Genomic DNA, 16,094 nt, shown 5'->3' with positions numbered 1-16,094 from the left:
GACTTTGCTCCACTCCCTGACCAACTGGATGGTCTTCAAAGTTGTGAAGCACACCCTTCCTTCAGAATCTCTATCTGCAAATATCTTCCCTAAGATATTAATATGACTTATTCAATTATTTCATTTTGACCTCTAGTCAAACATGAAACCACTCTTTACAAATCAGTCCCTCATTTCTACTTACTCTATTTTTTGCAATGGACTTATCATCATATGTCATTTGATCTATTTCTCCAACATTACCATGGGAACTTTCAAACCTACAGAAAAATCAAAAGAATTGGGGCAGTGAACTCCCATATTCCCAGTACTTAACTTCTACAATAAATATCTGGCTTTAATTGCCTTATCATGTATCTTTCTCTCTCTCCATCCATTCACCTTGCAGACATCAGTATACATCACCTCCAAACTTCACAGATATTAAACTTTGTTTACTTCTGCATTGTCTGTCTGTCCTTTACTGTATCTGCACAGAGTAAATACTGTTTGATGAATGAAAGACATTGGCATTTTTATTAATCTCTCTCAGCGATTCAAAGTGTGTTTGAATACAGTACAGTTTAAATATAGTATATCCCACCTGTGCTTAAAATAAAATACAAATTTCTCTCCACAGCAGGGCCTTACCTACAACCATCTCCTCTAAAAAGATACTCAATTTCTCTGGCCATTGCACAGATCAGGTTCCTAAAGAAGAAAACTCTCAGGGTTATCAGTGATGAAGGATTTAGAGCGGCCCTTAAGTCCTCTGCAGGTTCCTGTCAAGACTGGCTCTTCCTTGCCTGAATACTGCGCATTAATTCAAGGGCCAGGATTCAAGAAAACACCCAGAAAGAGACCCAAGTGTTAAACCATAATCACACTTGGTCCCTCTCTACCAGACACACCATTCCCAGAAGGGGCCTGTGACTAAGACAATCCCTATTTTGGCTTACAAGGTCAATTGAGACTAATTCCAGCATGCCTAGCATCCTTCCAGACCCCAGCTACTTCCTAGGTTATTCAATGTTATCTTTTAGTTCCTTTCACTGTTTTGTAGCATCCTTTTTATGTAACCAAAATAGCACTGACTCTGAAAGTTACGTGTCATGCTTTATTCACCTAAATATTATAGTACTGTTTCAAAAATGTTTTATAAGAAATATTTAGGGGTGCCTAGGGGGCTCAGTTGGTTGAGCAACTGACTTCAGCCTACCTCATGATCTCATCATTCCTGAGTTTGAGCCCCATGATGGGCTCTGTGCTGACAGGTCAGAGCCTGGAGCCTGTTTCAGATCCTGTGGCTCCTTCTCTCTCTCTGCCCCTCCCCCACTCATGCTCTGGTCTCTCTCTCTCTCAAAAATAAACATTAAAAAAATTTGTTTTCAATATTTAAAATGCTGAGGGTTCTGTATCCCAAATGTGGTAGTGGTGGATATAAATCCACACGTCATAAAATTTCATAGTAACCCAAAAGAATAAATAAAAATAAAAAAAATAAGGGTATGTGGGGCACATGGGTGGCTCAGTCGGTTAAGCATCCTACAGCTCAGGTCATGATCTCACAACTCTTGAGTTCGAGCCCCACGTCAGGCTCTGTGCTGACAGCTGGCTCAGAGCCTGGGGCCTGCTTCGGATTCTGTGTCTCCCTCTCTTTCTGACCCTCCCCTGCTCACGCTGTCTCTATCTCTCAGAAAAAAAAAAAAAAAAAAAAAAAAAGTGTATGTGAAAACCAGTGAAATCTGAGTTAGGTCTATCTACAGTTTTGTTACTACTACTGTGCCAACATCAATTTCCTGGTTTTGACAAGTGTACTAAGATTAGATAAGATTTTATCATTAGGGAAAGCTGGGTGAAGGGTACAGGGGAACTCTGAATTTTTGTAACTCCTGAGTCTTAAATTATTTTGAAATAAAAAGCTAAAAATAAATGGTAACAGTTATTAAGTATGTATGTCTAGTAACAGAGCCCCAAAGTACATGAAGCAAGCACAAAATTGAAGAAAAAAACCAGACAATTCAAAAATTAAGGACTTCAGTGCTCTACTTTCAATAATGGATAGCTCAACTAGCCAGAAGATCAACAAGGAAACAGAAAACACACTTTTAAATAACCAAAGGGTCAAAGAAATCACAAGAGAAATTAGAAAATACTTTTGAGTTGGGTGAAAGGAAAACTTAGCATACCAAAACTTATGGGATACAGTTAAAACAGATCCTAAAGGGGAAATCTGCAGCTTAAAATGTCTCTATTAAAAAACAAAAATCAAGAAAGATCTCAAATTAGATTATGGAACTATATAGAGTCAAGTAAACCCAAAGATACCAGAAGGAAGAAAATAATTAATAATCAGAGGGGAAATGAACAAAACAGAAGAAGAAAAACAGGGAAATCAACGTAACTCTAACTTGGTTCTTTGAAAAAGATCAACAAAATTGGCTAGGCTGACCAGGGAAAAAAAAAGAAAGAAGACTAATACTGATATCAGGAATGAAAGAGATGGATATCACTGCCAACCCTACAGAAATAAAGGGCCAGGGCTGGATGTGGGGAGTGATTAGTTATGGGTATGGGATTTCATTGTGGGATGATGAAAAAGTTCTAAAATTAGACTGTTGTCATAAGCGCAAAACTGAATATATTAAAAAACCACTGAACAGTACACTTTAATCCAAGGAAATTATGAGGAAGGGTAGCAAGAGTGATAAGTGGAGTGAAAATTTGAGGCCTTGTGCTGAAACATCCTTTTTCTTTCTTCTCCAGATCTCAGACCTTTTCAGAGAACTTTCCTACCAATAACTAAGATGTGCCGCCTTCTCGTAGGCTCCCTAGGTGACCACCTGCCACAGTCTTCCCAATAGGAGTCACTATTACTCACCCGGGCACCATTCTTTTGTTTCTTTACTCTTAATCAACCAAGGTTCCTTCCCCTGCTCCAATAAAGAGATCACATCTGGCTTAGAATCAGAAAGTCCTGCTCAAAAAAAGAAAAAAGGGACAAAGTTATGTTAGGTGTGTACCAGAATTAAAAGCAGTCCATGATTTTCTTTTCTTTTCTTTTTTTTTAAATGTTTGTTTATTTTTGAGAGACAGAGCATGAGCAGGGAAGGGCAGAGAGAGGAGACACAGAATCTGAAGCAGGCTCCAGGCTCTGAGCTCTCAGCACAGAGCCTGACGCGGGGCTTAAACTCACGAGCCACAGATCATGACCTGAGCCGAAGTCGGCCGCTTAACCAACTGAGCCACCCAGGCACCCCAACCATGATTTTCAAGGATGAGTAAATAGGTTGAGAGTCAACAGGAGGGGTGTAAGTCAGAGGAGCAAAAAAGATAAAAGTTGTCCAACGGAGCAGCCAATTTCTAATTTCATAAGGGATAATCCTTTCCTTGTGAAGCAAGAATCATCAATTCAGCCAGGCAATTTGAAACGCACTCATGAGAAATTCATAACAAAGAACATAAAATTCCAGAAAGCCAATTCTGATTTTTATGGGCTCAAAAACTTACCCAGTGAGATCAGGTTGTTATAATTCTCCAACATTACATCTCGGTACAAACTCTTCTGAACAGAGTGCAAGCATTCCCACTCCTTTTGAGAGAAGTAAATGGCCACATCTTTAAACTTGAAGCCCTGAAACCACAGATAAATATATATTTATGAAATTAATGGCAAAATCTTTACAATGGGATTAAAAAAACAGAAAAAGCAATTTAGTAAGGTAACAACATTAGTAAGATAACAGGCTATGCTGGGCCCTTTTATACGGATGATTCAGTGTGGAAGCAAGAGGGATCAGAGCACACACCATTCTTGGTGCACACATGCCTGCAACTATAGAAGTAACCTTTTGGCACTATCCCCTTCCATTATCTCTCCACATCTGGGAATAACCAAAGTTCACACAACTGGTGTTTCCCAATTTAACTATGCATACATACAAATACATGGCACACTGTGTTCACCACATGATGCTTGTGATTATCTCCTTCCCCAGTATTCTCCTTCTCCCAATAAAGAAATATTTCTTAAAAGTCTGAATTATTCAAAAATATCTTCCAAAATTTCTATTTCTTGGGTACCTGGTTAAGCACCCAATTTAATTAAGTCAGTTAAGCATCTGACTCTTGATTTTGGCTCAGGTCATGATCTTGTGGTTCGTGAGTTCCAGTCCCACATGGGGCTCTTCGCTGACAGCACAAAGACTGCTTGGGATTTTTTCCCTCTCCCTCTGCTCCTCCCCAGCTCTCTCTCAAAATAAATAAATAAACTTAAAAAAATTTCTATTTCTGAAAGTAGAATTTGAATATAACTTAATCATTTAATAATTTCTTAAACTCTCATGCCCATAAATATGTCATAATATTAAAGCCTAATCACTTTTCCATGTCACCAAAAATTCTAAAATAGACACCATTTTTACTGGCTGTATGACAACTCATCTTATACATTCAATGTTCTCACTCTGGGGTACTAGGTTGCACAAGTTCTCTAAAGTTCTTTTGCAGTATGAGTCTCTACTTCTCAACAATGTATACATCTGGCTATACTGTTCCTGTTACTATAAACTGTCCTTGTTTATGGTATATAAACCCTTTCCTTGTTCATGATCTGCCAGAACTGAAGGAGGAAGATCTAGACTCAAAATGATTTGACCTAAGATAAGCATATGTTACATAAGTTCAAAATGGACTGACTTATTGATGTCTACCTGGCACAGGCTTCTTGAAGTATCACGTAACTCCATACATACACTCAATCTATCATATCTTAAAAATCTCAGAGTTACAGATTTGGGCAAATACTGTAACAAATCGACATCAATTACTTTCTTGTATAATTGGAAAATCCAAGTTTGTAACATGGTGTCTTACTTAACCACTTCATGAAATGACAGCTTTAACAAGGAAGGCATAACATTTCCAGCAAGAATTTCTACTTCATCAGTATTCCTGGTGAAAGGAATGCTAAGAGACAGCAAGCGAGCACAGGCACATGAGCATGTGGGCAAGGGGCAGAGAAAGAGAATCCAAAGCAGGGCTCAATCTCATGAACTGTGAGATTATGACCTGAGCCAAAATCAAGAATTGGGACACTTAAGCAACTGAGCCACCCAGGCACCCCTTATTTTTTAAATTTTAAGTAGGTTCCACACCCAACATGGAGCTTGACCTCACGACCATCAGATCAAGTCAACAACTCTACTGTCTAAGCCAGTCAGGTGCCACAAGATGTTCTTTAGAGACTGGGTAAGTTAAAATGTTAAAATTTCTAAGGTAACCACTAAATAAACAAAACCAGTTTATAACTTTCTAACTCACAGAGGGGTGAAATGAGATTTTTAAAAATATGGAAAAGGTGGGGTGCCTGGGTGGCTCAGTTGGTTAAGCATCCGACTTCGACTCAGGTCATGATCTCGTGGTTCGTGGTTTCGAGCCCCGCATTGGGCTCTGTGCTGACAGCTCAGAGCCTGGAGACTGTGTCGGATTCTGTGTCTCCCTCTCTCTCTGACCCTCCCCTGCTCACGCTATCTCTCTCTGTCTCAGAAATAAATAAAAAAACATTTAAAAAATATGGAAAAGGTTTTAAAAAAAAACCCCACAAACTAAGCCAATAACGACAATTTCAATTATGTAAGTAATTTTTTCTAAGATTTTATTTTTAAGTAACCTTTATACCCATCGTGGGGCTCGAACTTAAAACTCTGCGATCAACAGACACATGGCTCTACTGAATGAGCCAGCCAGGTGCCCCTATATCAGCAATTAATATTAATGGACTAAATGTTCTCATTAAAAGATAAAGTTGGTTAAAAACCAAAACCTTTATATAATGTTTACAAGAGACACATCCAGGTGCTTGGGTGGCTCAGTTGGTTAAATGTCTCGACTTTGGCTCAAATCATGATCTCACAGTTTGTGGGTTCAAGCCCTGCACTGGGCTTTGTGCTAACAGCTCGGAGCCCAGAGCTGCTTCGAATTCTGTGTCTCCCTCTCTGCCATTCCCCCGCTCATGCTCTGTCTAAAATAAATAACATTAAAAAATTTTTTTTATAAGAGACACATCCAAAAAATAAATATCCTGAAAGACTGGAGGTAAAAGGTGAAAAGATAACTTCTATACATACATAATTAAAAAAAAAAAAATATATATATATACCTAAATATACATACACATAAATAAAATAAAAAGGAACAAAATTATGACAAATTCTCATCATTATGAGAACCCATCAATCAAAATAACTGACACAACAAAAAAAAATCAATAAAAATAGAAATTATTTAAATTACAAAATAACAAAATTAACAAGCGTGATTTAATGGCTACATGTAGGATAATGGACCCAATTCAAATAACACTCTTCTCAACCATATCTGGAGGATTCAGAAAAACTGATTATTTGGGCATTAACACAAGAAAATTCTTTTGCCTGAACTCATACCAATAAAAGGATGCACATTAATAGGATTGCCTGGGGGGAATGTCAAATGGAATGGAAGAAGTGAATAAATAATCAGAAAAAGAGAATGGTCTTGCTCAGACCAATGATAATGTGCCATGAAGTGAAGATCTGATCAATGTAACACTGTACTTAAAGCCTCTCTCCATCCTACCAAGGAAAACCATTGCAGGAAGGTAAGAATTAGAACTAAATAAAGTTTGAAGAAGGAAAAGATCAACATTTTAAAATAACACAATTATTTATAGACAAAGAGTATTTTTTAAAATATTTTTGTTTGTTTTTTTTTCTTAAATGTTTTATTTATTTTTGAGAGAGAGAGAGAGCGTGAGCAGGGGAGGGTCAGAGAGAGAGGGAGACACAGAATCCGAAGACAGGCTCCAGGCTCTGAGCTGTCAGTCAGCACAGAATCCGACATGGGGCTCGAACCCATGAACCGTGAGATCATGACCTGAGCCAAAGTTGGATGCTTAACTGACTGAGCACCCAGGCGCCCCAACAAAAGTATTCTTATTCATCAATGATATGTTTATACAGTTAGATGACCCCAAATCCACAAGAATCTATATCAGGATAAATGAGCATTCAGCAAGCTGGATGGATATAAAACCAGTATCTAAAAATCAGTTTCATGTCTGTACAACAGAAACGATGAGAAAATTATGTTTAAAAATTAATATTTTACAAAAACTACAAAATATAAAAATACCTAGGAATAAAGTTAACAGAAATATATGACTTTAATTATAAACTTTTGTTGAAAACCATTATATAAAACCTAAATAAGCAGAGTTATGCCAGGTAGAGAGAGAGTTAGACTCAACTACTGTAAAAACATCAATCTTTGGGGTGCCTGGGTGGTTCAGTTGCTTAAGCATCTGACTTTGGCTCAAGTCATGATCTCATGGTTCTTGGGTTCGAGCCCCACATCGGGCTCTGTGCTGACAGCTCAAAGACTGGAATCTGCTTTGGATTGTGTCTCCCTCTCTTTCTGGCCCTTCCCAACTCGCACTCTGTCTCTCTCTTTCAAAAATAAAACAGGGGTGCCTGGGGGGCTTAGTCGGTTAAGCGTCCGACTTTCACTTAGGTCATGATCTCGCGGTTCGTGGGTTCGAGCCCCGCGTCGGGCCCTGTGCTGACTGCCAGCTCAGAGCCTGGAGCCTGTTTCAGTCTGTGATCCCTCTCTCTCTGACCCTCCCCTGCTCACGCTGTCTCTCTCTCTCTCTCCTAGAAATAAATAAAACATTAAAAAAAAATTTAAAAAAAAATAAACAAAACATTAATAAAAAAAATTTAAACATTAATCTTCCCGGAACTAATCAGTCAATGCAGTACAAATTAATATCCCAACTAGATTTCTTTTTTTTTTTTTTTTAAGTTTATTTATTTTGAGAGAGAGGGGTAGGGCAGAGAGAGGAGAGAATCCCAAGCAGGCTCTGTACTGATGCAGGGCTTGAACTCAGAAGTGTGAGATCATGACCTGAATCGAAACCAAGAGTCGAAGGCTTAACCGACTGAGTCACCCAGGCACCCTATCCCAAATGTATTTCTTAGAACTTAATCAGGCAATTCTAAAATTTATAGGAGATGCCAAAGGCCAAAAAATCACTTAGAGACTCCCAGAGAACAAGACTACTGTAGAGGAACGTGACTTACCAAATACCAAACATTATTATAAAGCCGTCTTAACTAAGACAATGCAGTTTTGGTGCAGACAGAGAAACAAAACATTAGGGAAAGACAAACAGACCAGGGGGTTACAAAGGACAGAACAGCCAATTCATATATGTGGAAACTGGATTTATGACAGAACTGCCACTGAAATACAGAGGAGAAAGGATGACTGTGTAGTAAATGTGGCCTCCAGGGGCACCTTGGTGGTTCAGTCGGTTAAGCGTTTGACCCTTGATTTTGGCTCAGGTCATGATCTCATCATGGTCAGTGGTGAGATGGAACCCCTCGTCAACTCTATCCTCCCTTTCTTTCCCTCTACCCCTCTCACTTGCTTAGGAGTTCTCTTTTTCTCTCAACAACAAAAAAGAATAAATTTTTTAAAAATTTAAAAAGAAAGAAATTTGGCCTCCAAAGAGACATGTTGCCTTTGTCTGGATCATAGGCTATAACCTCTAAACCCTTGGAATTTCTCAAGTGACAAGGGTGTCTTTGCTATTTATGATGGGCCTCTCAGACCACAGCATAAGATTATGCTAATGAGATGGCTTAGGGTGGGGTTGGCTATGCCATCAAGACCAACCATGTATTCAGAGCCTTTGGAGTTTGGGCCATGTGGTATCAGCTCAACCTTTAGGTAAATAGGGAAGAGAGATGTTGGAAACCAAGTTCCACCACACGGAAAATAATTCAGTCATGTCTATGGAATGAAGGGAAGCCTCAATAAGAAATCAATACTGAAGCTTGGGATGAACTTTCCTAGTTGGCCATACTCTGCATATTGCCACATATTAATACTAGGAAGGTAAACTTCAAGTTTGGAACCCTCTCAGATTCCACCCTATTCATCTGATCCCATGGCTGATTTTAAGGTATTCTTTCTCTGTAATAAATGTGCCCATGAATATGATAACTTTCCATGAGTTCTAGGAGTCTTTCTAGTGAATTTTTGAACTTGAGGATGGTTGTGAGAAATCCTAAATGTACAGCCAGCTGTTCTGAAGTTGAGGGTGACCCTACAAACTCTCAAGCTTGCAGGTAGAGTCTGAAGTGAGGGCAGACTTGTAGGGCCTGTTCCCTGAAACTGTGCAGTTTGCCTAATCCTTTGTGATAGCTTTTCAAATAAATGATGTTGGATGTTGGTTATCCAAATGGAAAAAGTGAAACTGGACCTTTACCATATATCATATCTTAAAATCAATCCCAAGTGAATCAAAGACTGAGTCACAAAAGGCAAAACAGGATCATTCATAGAAAACATGGGAGAGTACCTTTACTCAGAGAGGAAAAGAGATTTAAAAAAAAAATTTTTTTTTAGTGTTTATTTATTTTTGAGACAGAGACAGACAGAACATGAGCAGGAGAGGGGCAGAGAGAGAGGGAGACACAGAATCTGAAACAGACTCCAGGCTCTGAGCTGCCGGCACAGAGCCTGACACGGGGCTCAAACTCACAAACTGCAAATTCACAACCTGAGCTGAAGTAAGACACTTAACCGACTGAGCCACCCAGGCGTCTGGAAAAGAGATTTCTTAAATAAGACATAAATAAGTTAGTAAAACAAAGGAAACAGTGTTAAATATGATGGCATTACAATTGAGAATTTCTACTGCCATTTAATGTTAGAAGCCACAAATTGAAAGTATGTATAGCACACATAACTGACAAAGGATGACAATGACAATCTATAATATTTAAGAAATATCAACAAAGCACCAAAAGGAACAAAAAATTGGAAACATAAAACTCAATAGAAAAATTAGAAAATGACATGAAATAGTACTTCAGAAAACCATAAAATGGGGGGGCTCAACCTCATTTAGTGCAAAAATATGCAAGTTTAAAATTAGAATAATGTATCAATTCATACCTGCCAAATAGATAAAAACTTAAAAGTCTAATAATATCAAGTAATGATGAGAATATGAAGTAACAGGCTTTAAAAACAGGTATAAACACTGGAAAGCAACTGAAAAGTGTCTAGTAAGGTGGACCCAAGAAAGAATTCTGTTCTTAGTTATAAACCCAGAGAAATTCTTGCACATGACACAAGAGACAAGTTAAAAAATGTTCACAGGAATAGTGTTTGTAATATAAAAGAAAAAAATGTATTTACACAATGGATGGTTACACAGTAAATTCACAACATAAACGAATCTCCTAAATATACCTGAATACAGGCAATGAAACTGTAGAAGATTCCAAACTGTATGATTTCATTTATATCAAATTTAAAATAAAAACAACCATATATGTTTAACTGTAAAGAAAAGTAAGGGAATGATAAACACAAAATTTAGAGTAGTTACCTCTAGAGACTGGACTGGGATAACTCAAAGGGTTTTTAATAATTAATATTTTATTTCTTAAATATGGATGTTCAGTTATTTGTCAGACCTTTTACATTTTCTACTATTCAGTATTTAATAAAAAGCAGTTTTTAAAAGTCAGTTACAATACAGTGTGGTAAGAACTACAACAAATGCAGCACAGGGGAATGTCAGCACAGTCACTGAGAGTCACAAAGCATAAACAAGAGACTGAAGCAGGCTTCACAGAATCCAGAGAAAGTGGTGGTATGGGACATGCCCCCTCTTGTGTTTCTCGTGCAATAGAGGCAAGAGACAGCACTGTGCATTATGGGAACTGCTAGAGCCGAGTGACAGAGGGAACAGAGGAATGAGGTTAAAAAGAAGGATCAGATCATGAGACATTTTGACTTGTTCTCACAGCTGAGGGGTTCTAAGCAGGATACATTAGATTTAATTGCAAGTAGATGAATCTTGCTATGGGAAATGAGGAAACAGAGACTTACTTAGGTTAAGGTGTATGTGAAAGTTTCACGTAATGTACAGAAGATTAATTGGGGCCCAGAAAAAACAACAACAGAGGATTCCAACAAGTAAAAACAAACTGAACAGCATTCCTTTGCTTTCTTTCTTTCTTTTTTTTTTTTTTTTTTTGAGGAAAGAGCAAGAAAAAAAGAGCAAGCGGGTGAGCAGGGGAGTGGGGGAGGGAGAATCTGAAGCATCTTAAGCAGGCTCCATGCCCCGCTGCAGAGCTCAAAAGACAGAATGAGCTCACGACTGTGAGTTCGTGACCAGAGCCAAAATCAAGAGTTGGACGCTTAACAACCGAGCCACCCAGGCACCCCTGAACAGCATTCCAAGTAGAGTGAACAGGATAAGCTGGAGGTAGAGAAAGAAACTAAATACAGTCTGTATGTCAGAGGAGAAGACAGTTAACTGGGGTAACTGGTGAGGGATTCTGGGAAAGGGGTAGACAGAAGAGATACTTGAGAAATCCAAGGGGCCAGGACAGAAAGGTCTTAGATGACAGGTCATCCTTGCCAGAGCTAAACCGCTCTTCTCCAATACTAGAATAAGTGCTCCAATAAACATAGAATTTGCTTTACAGTAAATGTATAATGAAACGTATAAAGAGTTGCAGCTTTGTCCTGAAACAGAGATTTACTGAATAAAGATAGTAACAGGCCTGGACTATTTGATTAGCAAGGAGTAAAAGACGAGCCAGGTGGTCTAATTAGGACAATGCACCATCCACCCCTACACAAAGGTCTGATATGGGATGCAGACAGTGGTGTGAGGTTATAAGGCATGACATCAAGGAACAGGAAACGGACAGAAGCAATGGGATTTGGGAGTTAGGAGAACTCCAGGTTGGCAGTTTAAGTGCAAATTCAATTGAATTTCCATTACCATCACATTCTCCAAACCTTGTATAATGACCACATTATATACAGGATGTTATGAAGAAACCCATGGTCACAGAGCTAGTAAACTGCAAAAAGAGAATAAGACTCTACCTTTTTAGCAGTGCATAGCTTCTCATTCATATAGAGAAAGGACAATCTACCACTGAGGAGAGGTGGAGATGGAGGGAGAAACAAGACAGCTGTCAAAGGTTGCAGGGCAAGGGGAGCTGGAGTTTCTTCCTTACCAAAATGTGCTAAGAATGTATGGGGAGGGTATAGTTTCTCCTCTGAGAATCTGAGGGAGGTTCTGGGAAGGGGAAGACAAACTCAACAAATTCTCACAGAATTCAGAAGAAAAGTCAGAGAAAGGAAGAAACAGATTAATCCAGAACAGAAAGAGTATTTTAGGGGCACCTGGATGGCTTAGTCAGTTAAGTGTCTGACTCCTAAGATCAGCTCAGCTCATGATCTCAGGGTTCGTGGGTTTAAGCCCCAAATCAGGCTCCTCGCTGGCAGTGCAGAGCCTGCTTGGGATTCTCTCTCCCTCTCTCTGCCCCTCCCCCATTTACAGAGTTTCTCTCAAAATAAATAAATAAACTTAAAAAAAAAAAAAGAAAGTATTTTATTAGTCTTTCAAGAGAAAGGAATCCTTGAGAACTGACTGGCCAGAAGAAAAGTCACACTCAGACACATCCAAGGAAAAAACCTAAATATACTACAAATACTGCCATTCTTTTAAGTTGACTACTCCACAGGCACAGAAAGAGAGCAATTAGGTTATTTCTAGACAAAATCTAAATAAACAATCCAAATTAGAAATTTTACAACCAACATTTGCTGGTCATATCTCACACCAGATGCTTATATATTAAATAGTTTGGGGGGGGGGCGGCAAGCCTGGGTGGTCAGTGAAGCATCCAACTCCTGATTTTGGCTCAGGTCATGATCTCACAATTTTTGAGTTTGAGCCCTCTGTTGGGCTCTGTGCTAATAGCACACAGCCTACTTGGGATTTCTCTCCCTCTTTCTCTCTGCCCCACCCCTGCTCAAGCTCTCTCTCAAATAAACTTAAAAAAAAGATTAAATTGGACAAAAATTAAGTACTTTAGAAAAATATGAATGACTTTTCTATTTTTGTAGTAAGAAAGGCTGTGACATAAAAGACTAAAACATTTTTTGAAAACTCTGAATGTAAAACACATACAGAATAGATTAACGGTGAAAAAATATCTAAAACAACTTATAAATGAAACAAAATATGCTTAATATATAAATTTATTCAACATAAACCAAAAAGGATAACAACCTTTGACAAGTGGGTAAAAGTAGAGGGATCCCAGTTGTACAATTTGTTAAATGTGTAATTTTGGAGTGACTTAATAGAATCTATTTCCTCATCTGTCAACTTGGAGTTAATTCCATATTTCATCACTTTTGAGATGCCACTGGTTGTAAAGCCACCATTACTTTATACACCAGGAAAGGAAAGGAAAAAAAACTATGGAAAGGAAACGGAAAGGAAAAAAACTCCATCAATGAAACTATGACTGTCCAGGAATTGTAAAACTAGTCTAATTTCAGGTAAGTTAAAATGGAAAGGGAAAATATGCCTCACAGAATTAATGTCTCACAGAGTTGTTAATGTGGATTCAACACGGTAACATATGTAAAGAACTTCAAAGTACAAGTGGCTTAACAATCAATAAGTTAGTTGCTTCTTGGCGGAAAAATGTATACAGAGCTGATGCAGGCAGGCAGGCCTCCACGCTGTTAGAAATTTGGAAGTAAATAGGTTACAGCATGTGACCCTGAAGTGGACAACAAAGAAATTATTGAGACTGAACTGAGTAACCTCATTCTGTTCTTTAACTTCTTTGCCAAATCAGAGAGGCACATCTGTCATAACTATTCTGGGAATGGATAAAATCCAGGAAAATGGAAATTCTAGATGGATGAGACAATGTATGCAAAGCAGACAGCCCTCGTTTGGATTCTTTTCTGGTTAAGAAAAGTTGCTCCATAAATTTGGTTTCCTTCTTTCTTACCGTTTTTTCAAATCACTACTGTAAATCTTCTGGATAGAATCCTGAAATAGGATATTGTTCTGTATACCAAGAAGCCCTTTCCAAGAAGAGCATGGCAAATACAACTTACCTCCGCCATGACTTGTGATGTACAGTGGCTTTTCTCTCCTCTTCTGGACTCTTAGAGAACAAAAACGATGGACAAGGGTTAAGAAACTATGAGACAACAGACCCTGGACCCCAGAGGAGGCCAAATCAGAGCAAATCCTGGCCCCACTCCAGGCACGGAGAGGGAGCCCAAAACCAAAGAAGCCTGGGGGATCCCCACTCCTATCATCACAGAAAGCAGGCGACCTTAGGGACCCAGATGGGAGTCCTGGGAGAGAACACTGTGGCCTCCTTCCTCCACAGGAGACTGACTGGGCTCTTCCAGGCCCTGTATTTGGAGCTCCACAACACAACCTACGTGGATCCACCAGTCAGAATCCCACATTCTTGTCCTCTAAGACTGGTGGCACCCTTATGGGCCCGGAGACCCTGAGAACTCAGGGAAAAAGCGCAGAGAAGTGTAAGGAGGGGCGCCCAGGTCCAAGCCCTAGAAACCCCCGGGAGACCAGAAATAGCCCCAGGGAGAAAGCCATTCACCTCGCTGAACTCATCCACCAGCGGACCCCGCTCAAGGTCGACCAAGAAAGTACAAGGACGCCCTTCCCAGTTCTAGCTCCGTAGACAGAGTCCGCGATGCGTCCGGCCACATGGGGCTCTCCCACTGGGCCTTAGAGAGCCTCGCTTAATGTACTAACCACGGCCCCGGGGGCACTGGTCGCCGAGCAGAGAGGTCGGGCGCACAATCCACTTCGGGAGAGTATCGCACGTACTTTCCGTCCAGGCAGAAAGTCACACACCGGCGACACCTCTGACCTCCGGACACCGCCAGCCAACTCCAACGCCAGCATGAAACCACTCCGCCACCCCGTGCAGATGCGCGGCTGATACCTCCCTCCCCCAAGTGAAGACCAGAGGCGTCGACATTCCCCAACCTCCGCCACGTCTTTTACTTTTCAAGCGGGAGGACACAGCCTAGAAATGCTCAACGGCCACCCGTATTTTAGACTCCGGACAGACCCTGGCCCGGCCAGGGAGCTCCTCAGCGTCCACTTTTCCGGGGCCCTCACATTCTAGGCCGGTCGAATCCGCCCCAAACTAGAGAGTCAGCCAGCCCTCCCGCAACACCCGACCCTTTCAACCCCAACTCGCGCAAACTCACCACCGGCCAAGCCAACTTCGACCGGAAGTGGAATATGCCGCGGAGCCCTCAGGCGAATATAGTCCAGGGGAGGAAAAATCCCAGCTAGAGCCTGGCCGGCACAGCTGTCTTCGCCCAGTGTCGCGTCGTGTTCCTAGCCTTCAGTGAAGGCCAGTACTGACAGCCCAGCCTCACCTAGCATCCTCTAAGGACCTCGGCGAACCGACAGGTCCGAGCGGCAATAAGGTGGCTGCTGAGGGGTGGGAATAAGTTTAAAAAAAAAAAAAAAAGAAAGGCTGTGGACCGAGGAGGCTTCTGGGAAAGATAGCCCACAGCCAGGGGAAGCGTGGGTTGGTCAAGCCCCCAAAGTTAACCGCAACAGCCCTCGCCTCAAACTGGGACATGCCGAGAGGCCTCTCAGAACTGTAGTTAAAAGCCGGGAAGCTGACAGTCCAGAGCCCTTTCCACAAGGAGCCGCGCTCTCAGAGCGGGATCGGGAGTACAAACACGCCATGAACTAGGAATTCTCCCGGATCTGGGTTGTTCAGCCCGCCCCACGATCCTTCCTGGTCGAGTATGAGTGCTCAAGTTCCGGCTGAGAAGTCATTCCCCAGTCCGCGAGACCGCGAAAAAGCGCAGTCCTGCCGGCGTCAGTACCGCCATTACCCAGGAGCCAAGTGTCCGGTCTCTTCAAACCAATTCCGCGGGGCCTCAGAGGCGCCGGGGGATCGGCTAGTCAGTCAGACGTCTGGGAAATGTAGTCCCGGCCTAACGGGCTGGGAATGTGGCGGAGGAGACCCTGAATGAAAGGTAGCAGGCTTGAACCCAGGCTGCGGGGGTCAGAGAAGGGCCACCGGGAGGATGAAGGATAAGCCTAACTCTGGAGTAGAAATCATGGGACACCAGTACTGAACTCTATATGCCATATATTAGTGTTTTCAAACTTTTTAAAAAAATCTTTTTTAACATTTATTTTTGAGAGACAGAGCATGAGC

General features: G+C 40.8%; 1 protein-coding gene across 1 annotated transcript in view; it reads right to left on the bottom strand.

The window, feature by feature from the left end:
• Positions 1–16,094, bottom strand: part of LOC144239569 (uncharacterized) — a 66,644-nt gene that overhangs the window by 6,720 nt on the left and 43,830 nt on the right. Inside the window, 4 exon segments of the mRNA XM_077773638.1 lie at positions 2,861–2,956; positions 3,490–3,613; positions 13,984–14,033; positions 15,121–15,253. Of these exon segments, the coding sequence (XP_077629764.1) occupies positions 2,861–2,956; positions 3,490–3,613; positions 13,984–14,033; positions 15,121–15,253 (403 nt within the window).

The sequence above is a fragment of the Crocuta crocuta genome, unplaced genomic scaffold (assembly GCF_008692635.1).
Source record: "Crocuta crocuta isolate KB4526 unplaced genomic scaffold, BGI_CrCroc_1.0 scaffold267, whole genome shotgun sequence".
Taxonomy (NCBI): domain Eukaryota; kingdom Metazoa; phylum Chordata; class Mammalia; order Carnivora; family Hyaenidae; genus Crocuta; species Crocuta crocuta.
The sequence above is the reverse complement of the archived record's forward strand: the minus strand, read 5'-3'. Positions and strand labels throughout refer to the sequence as shown.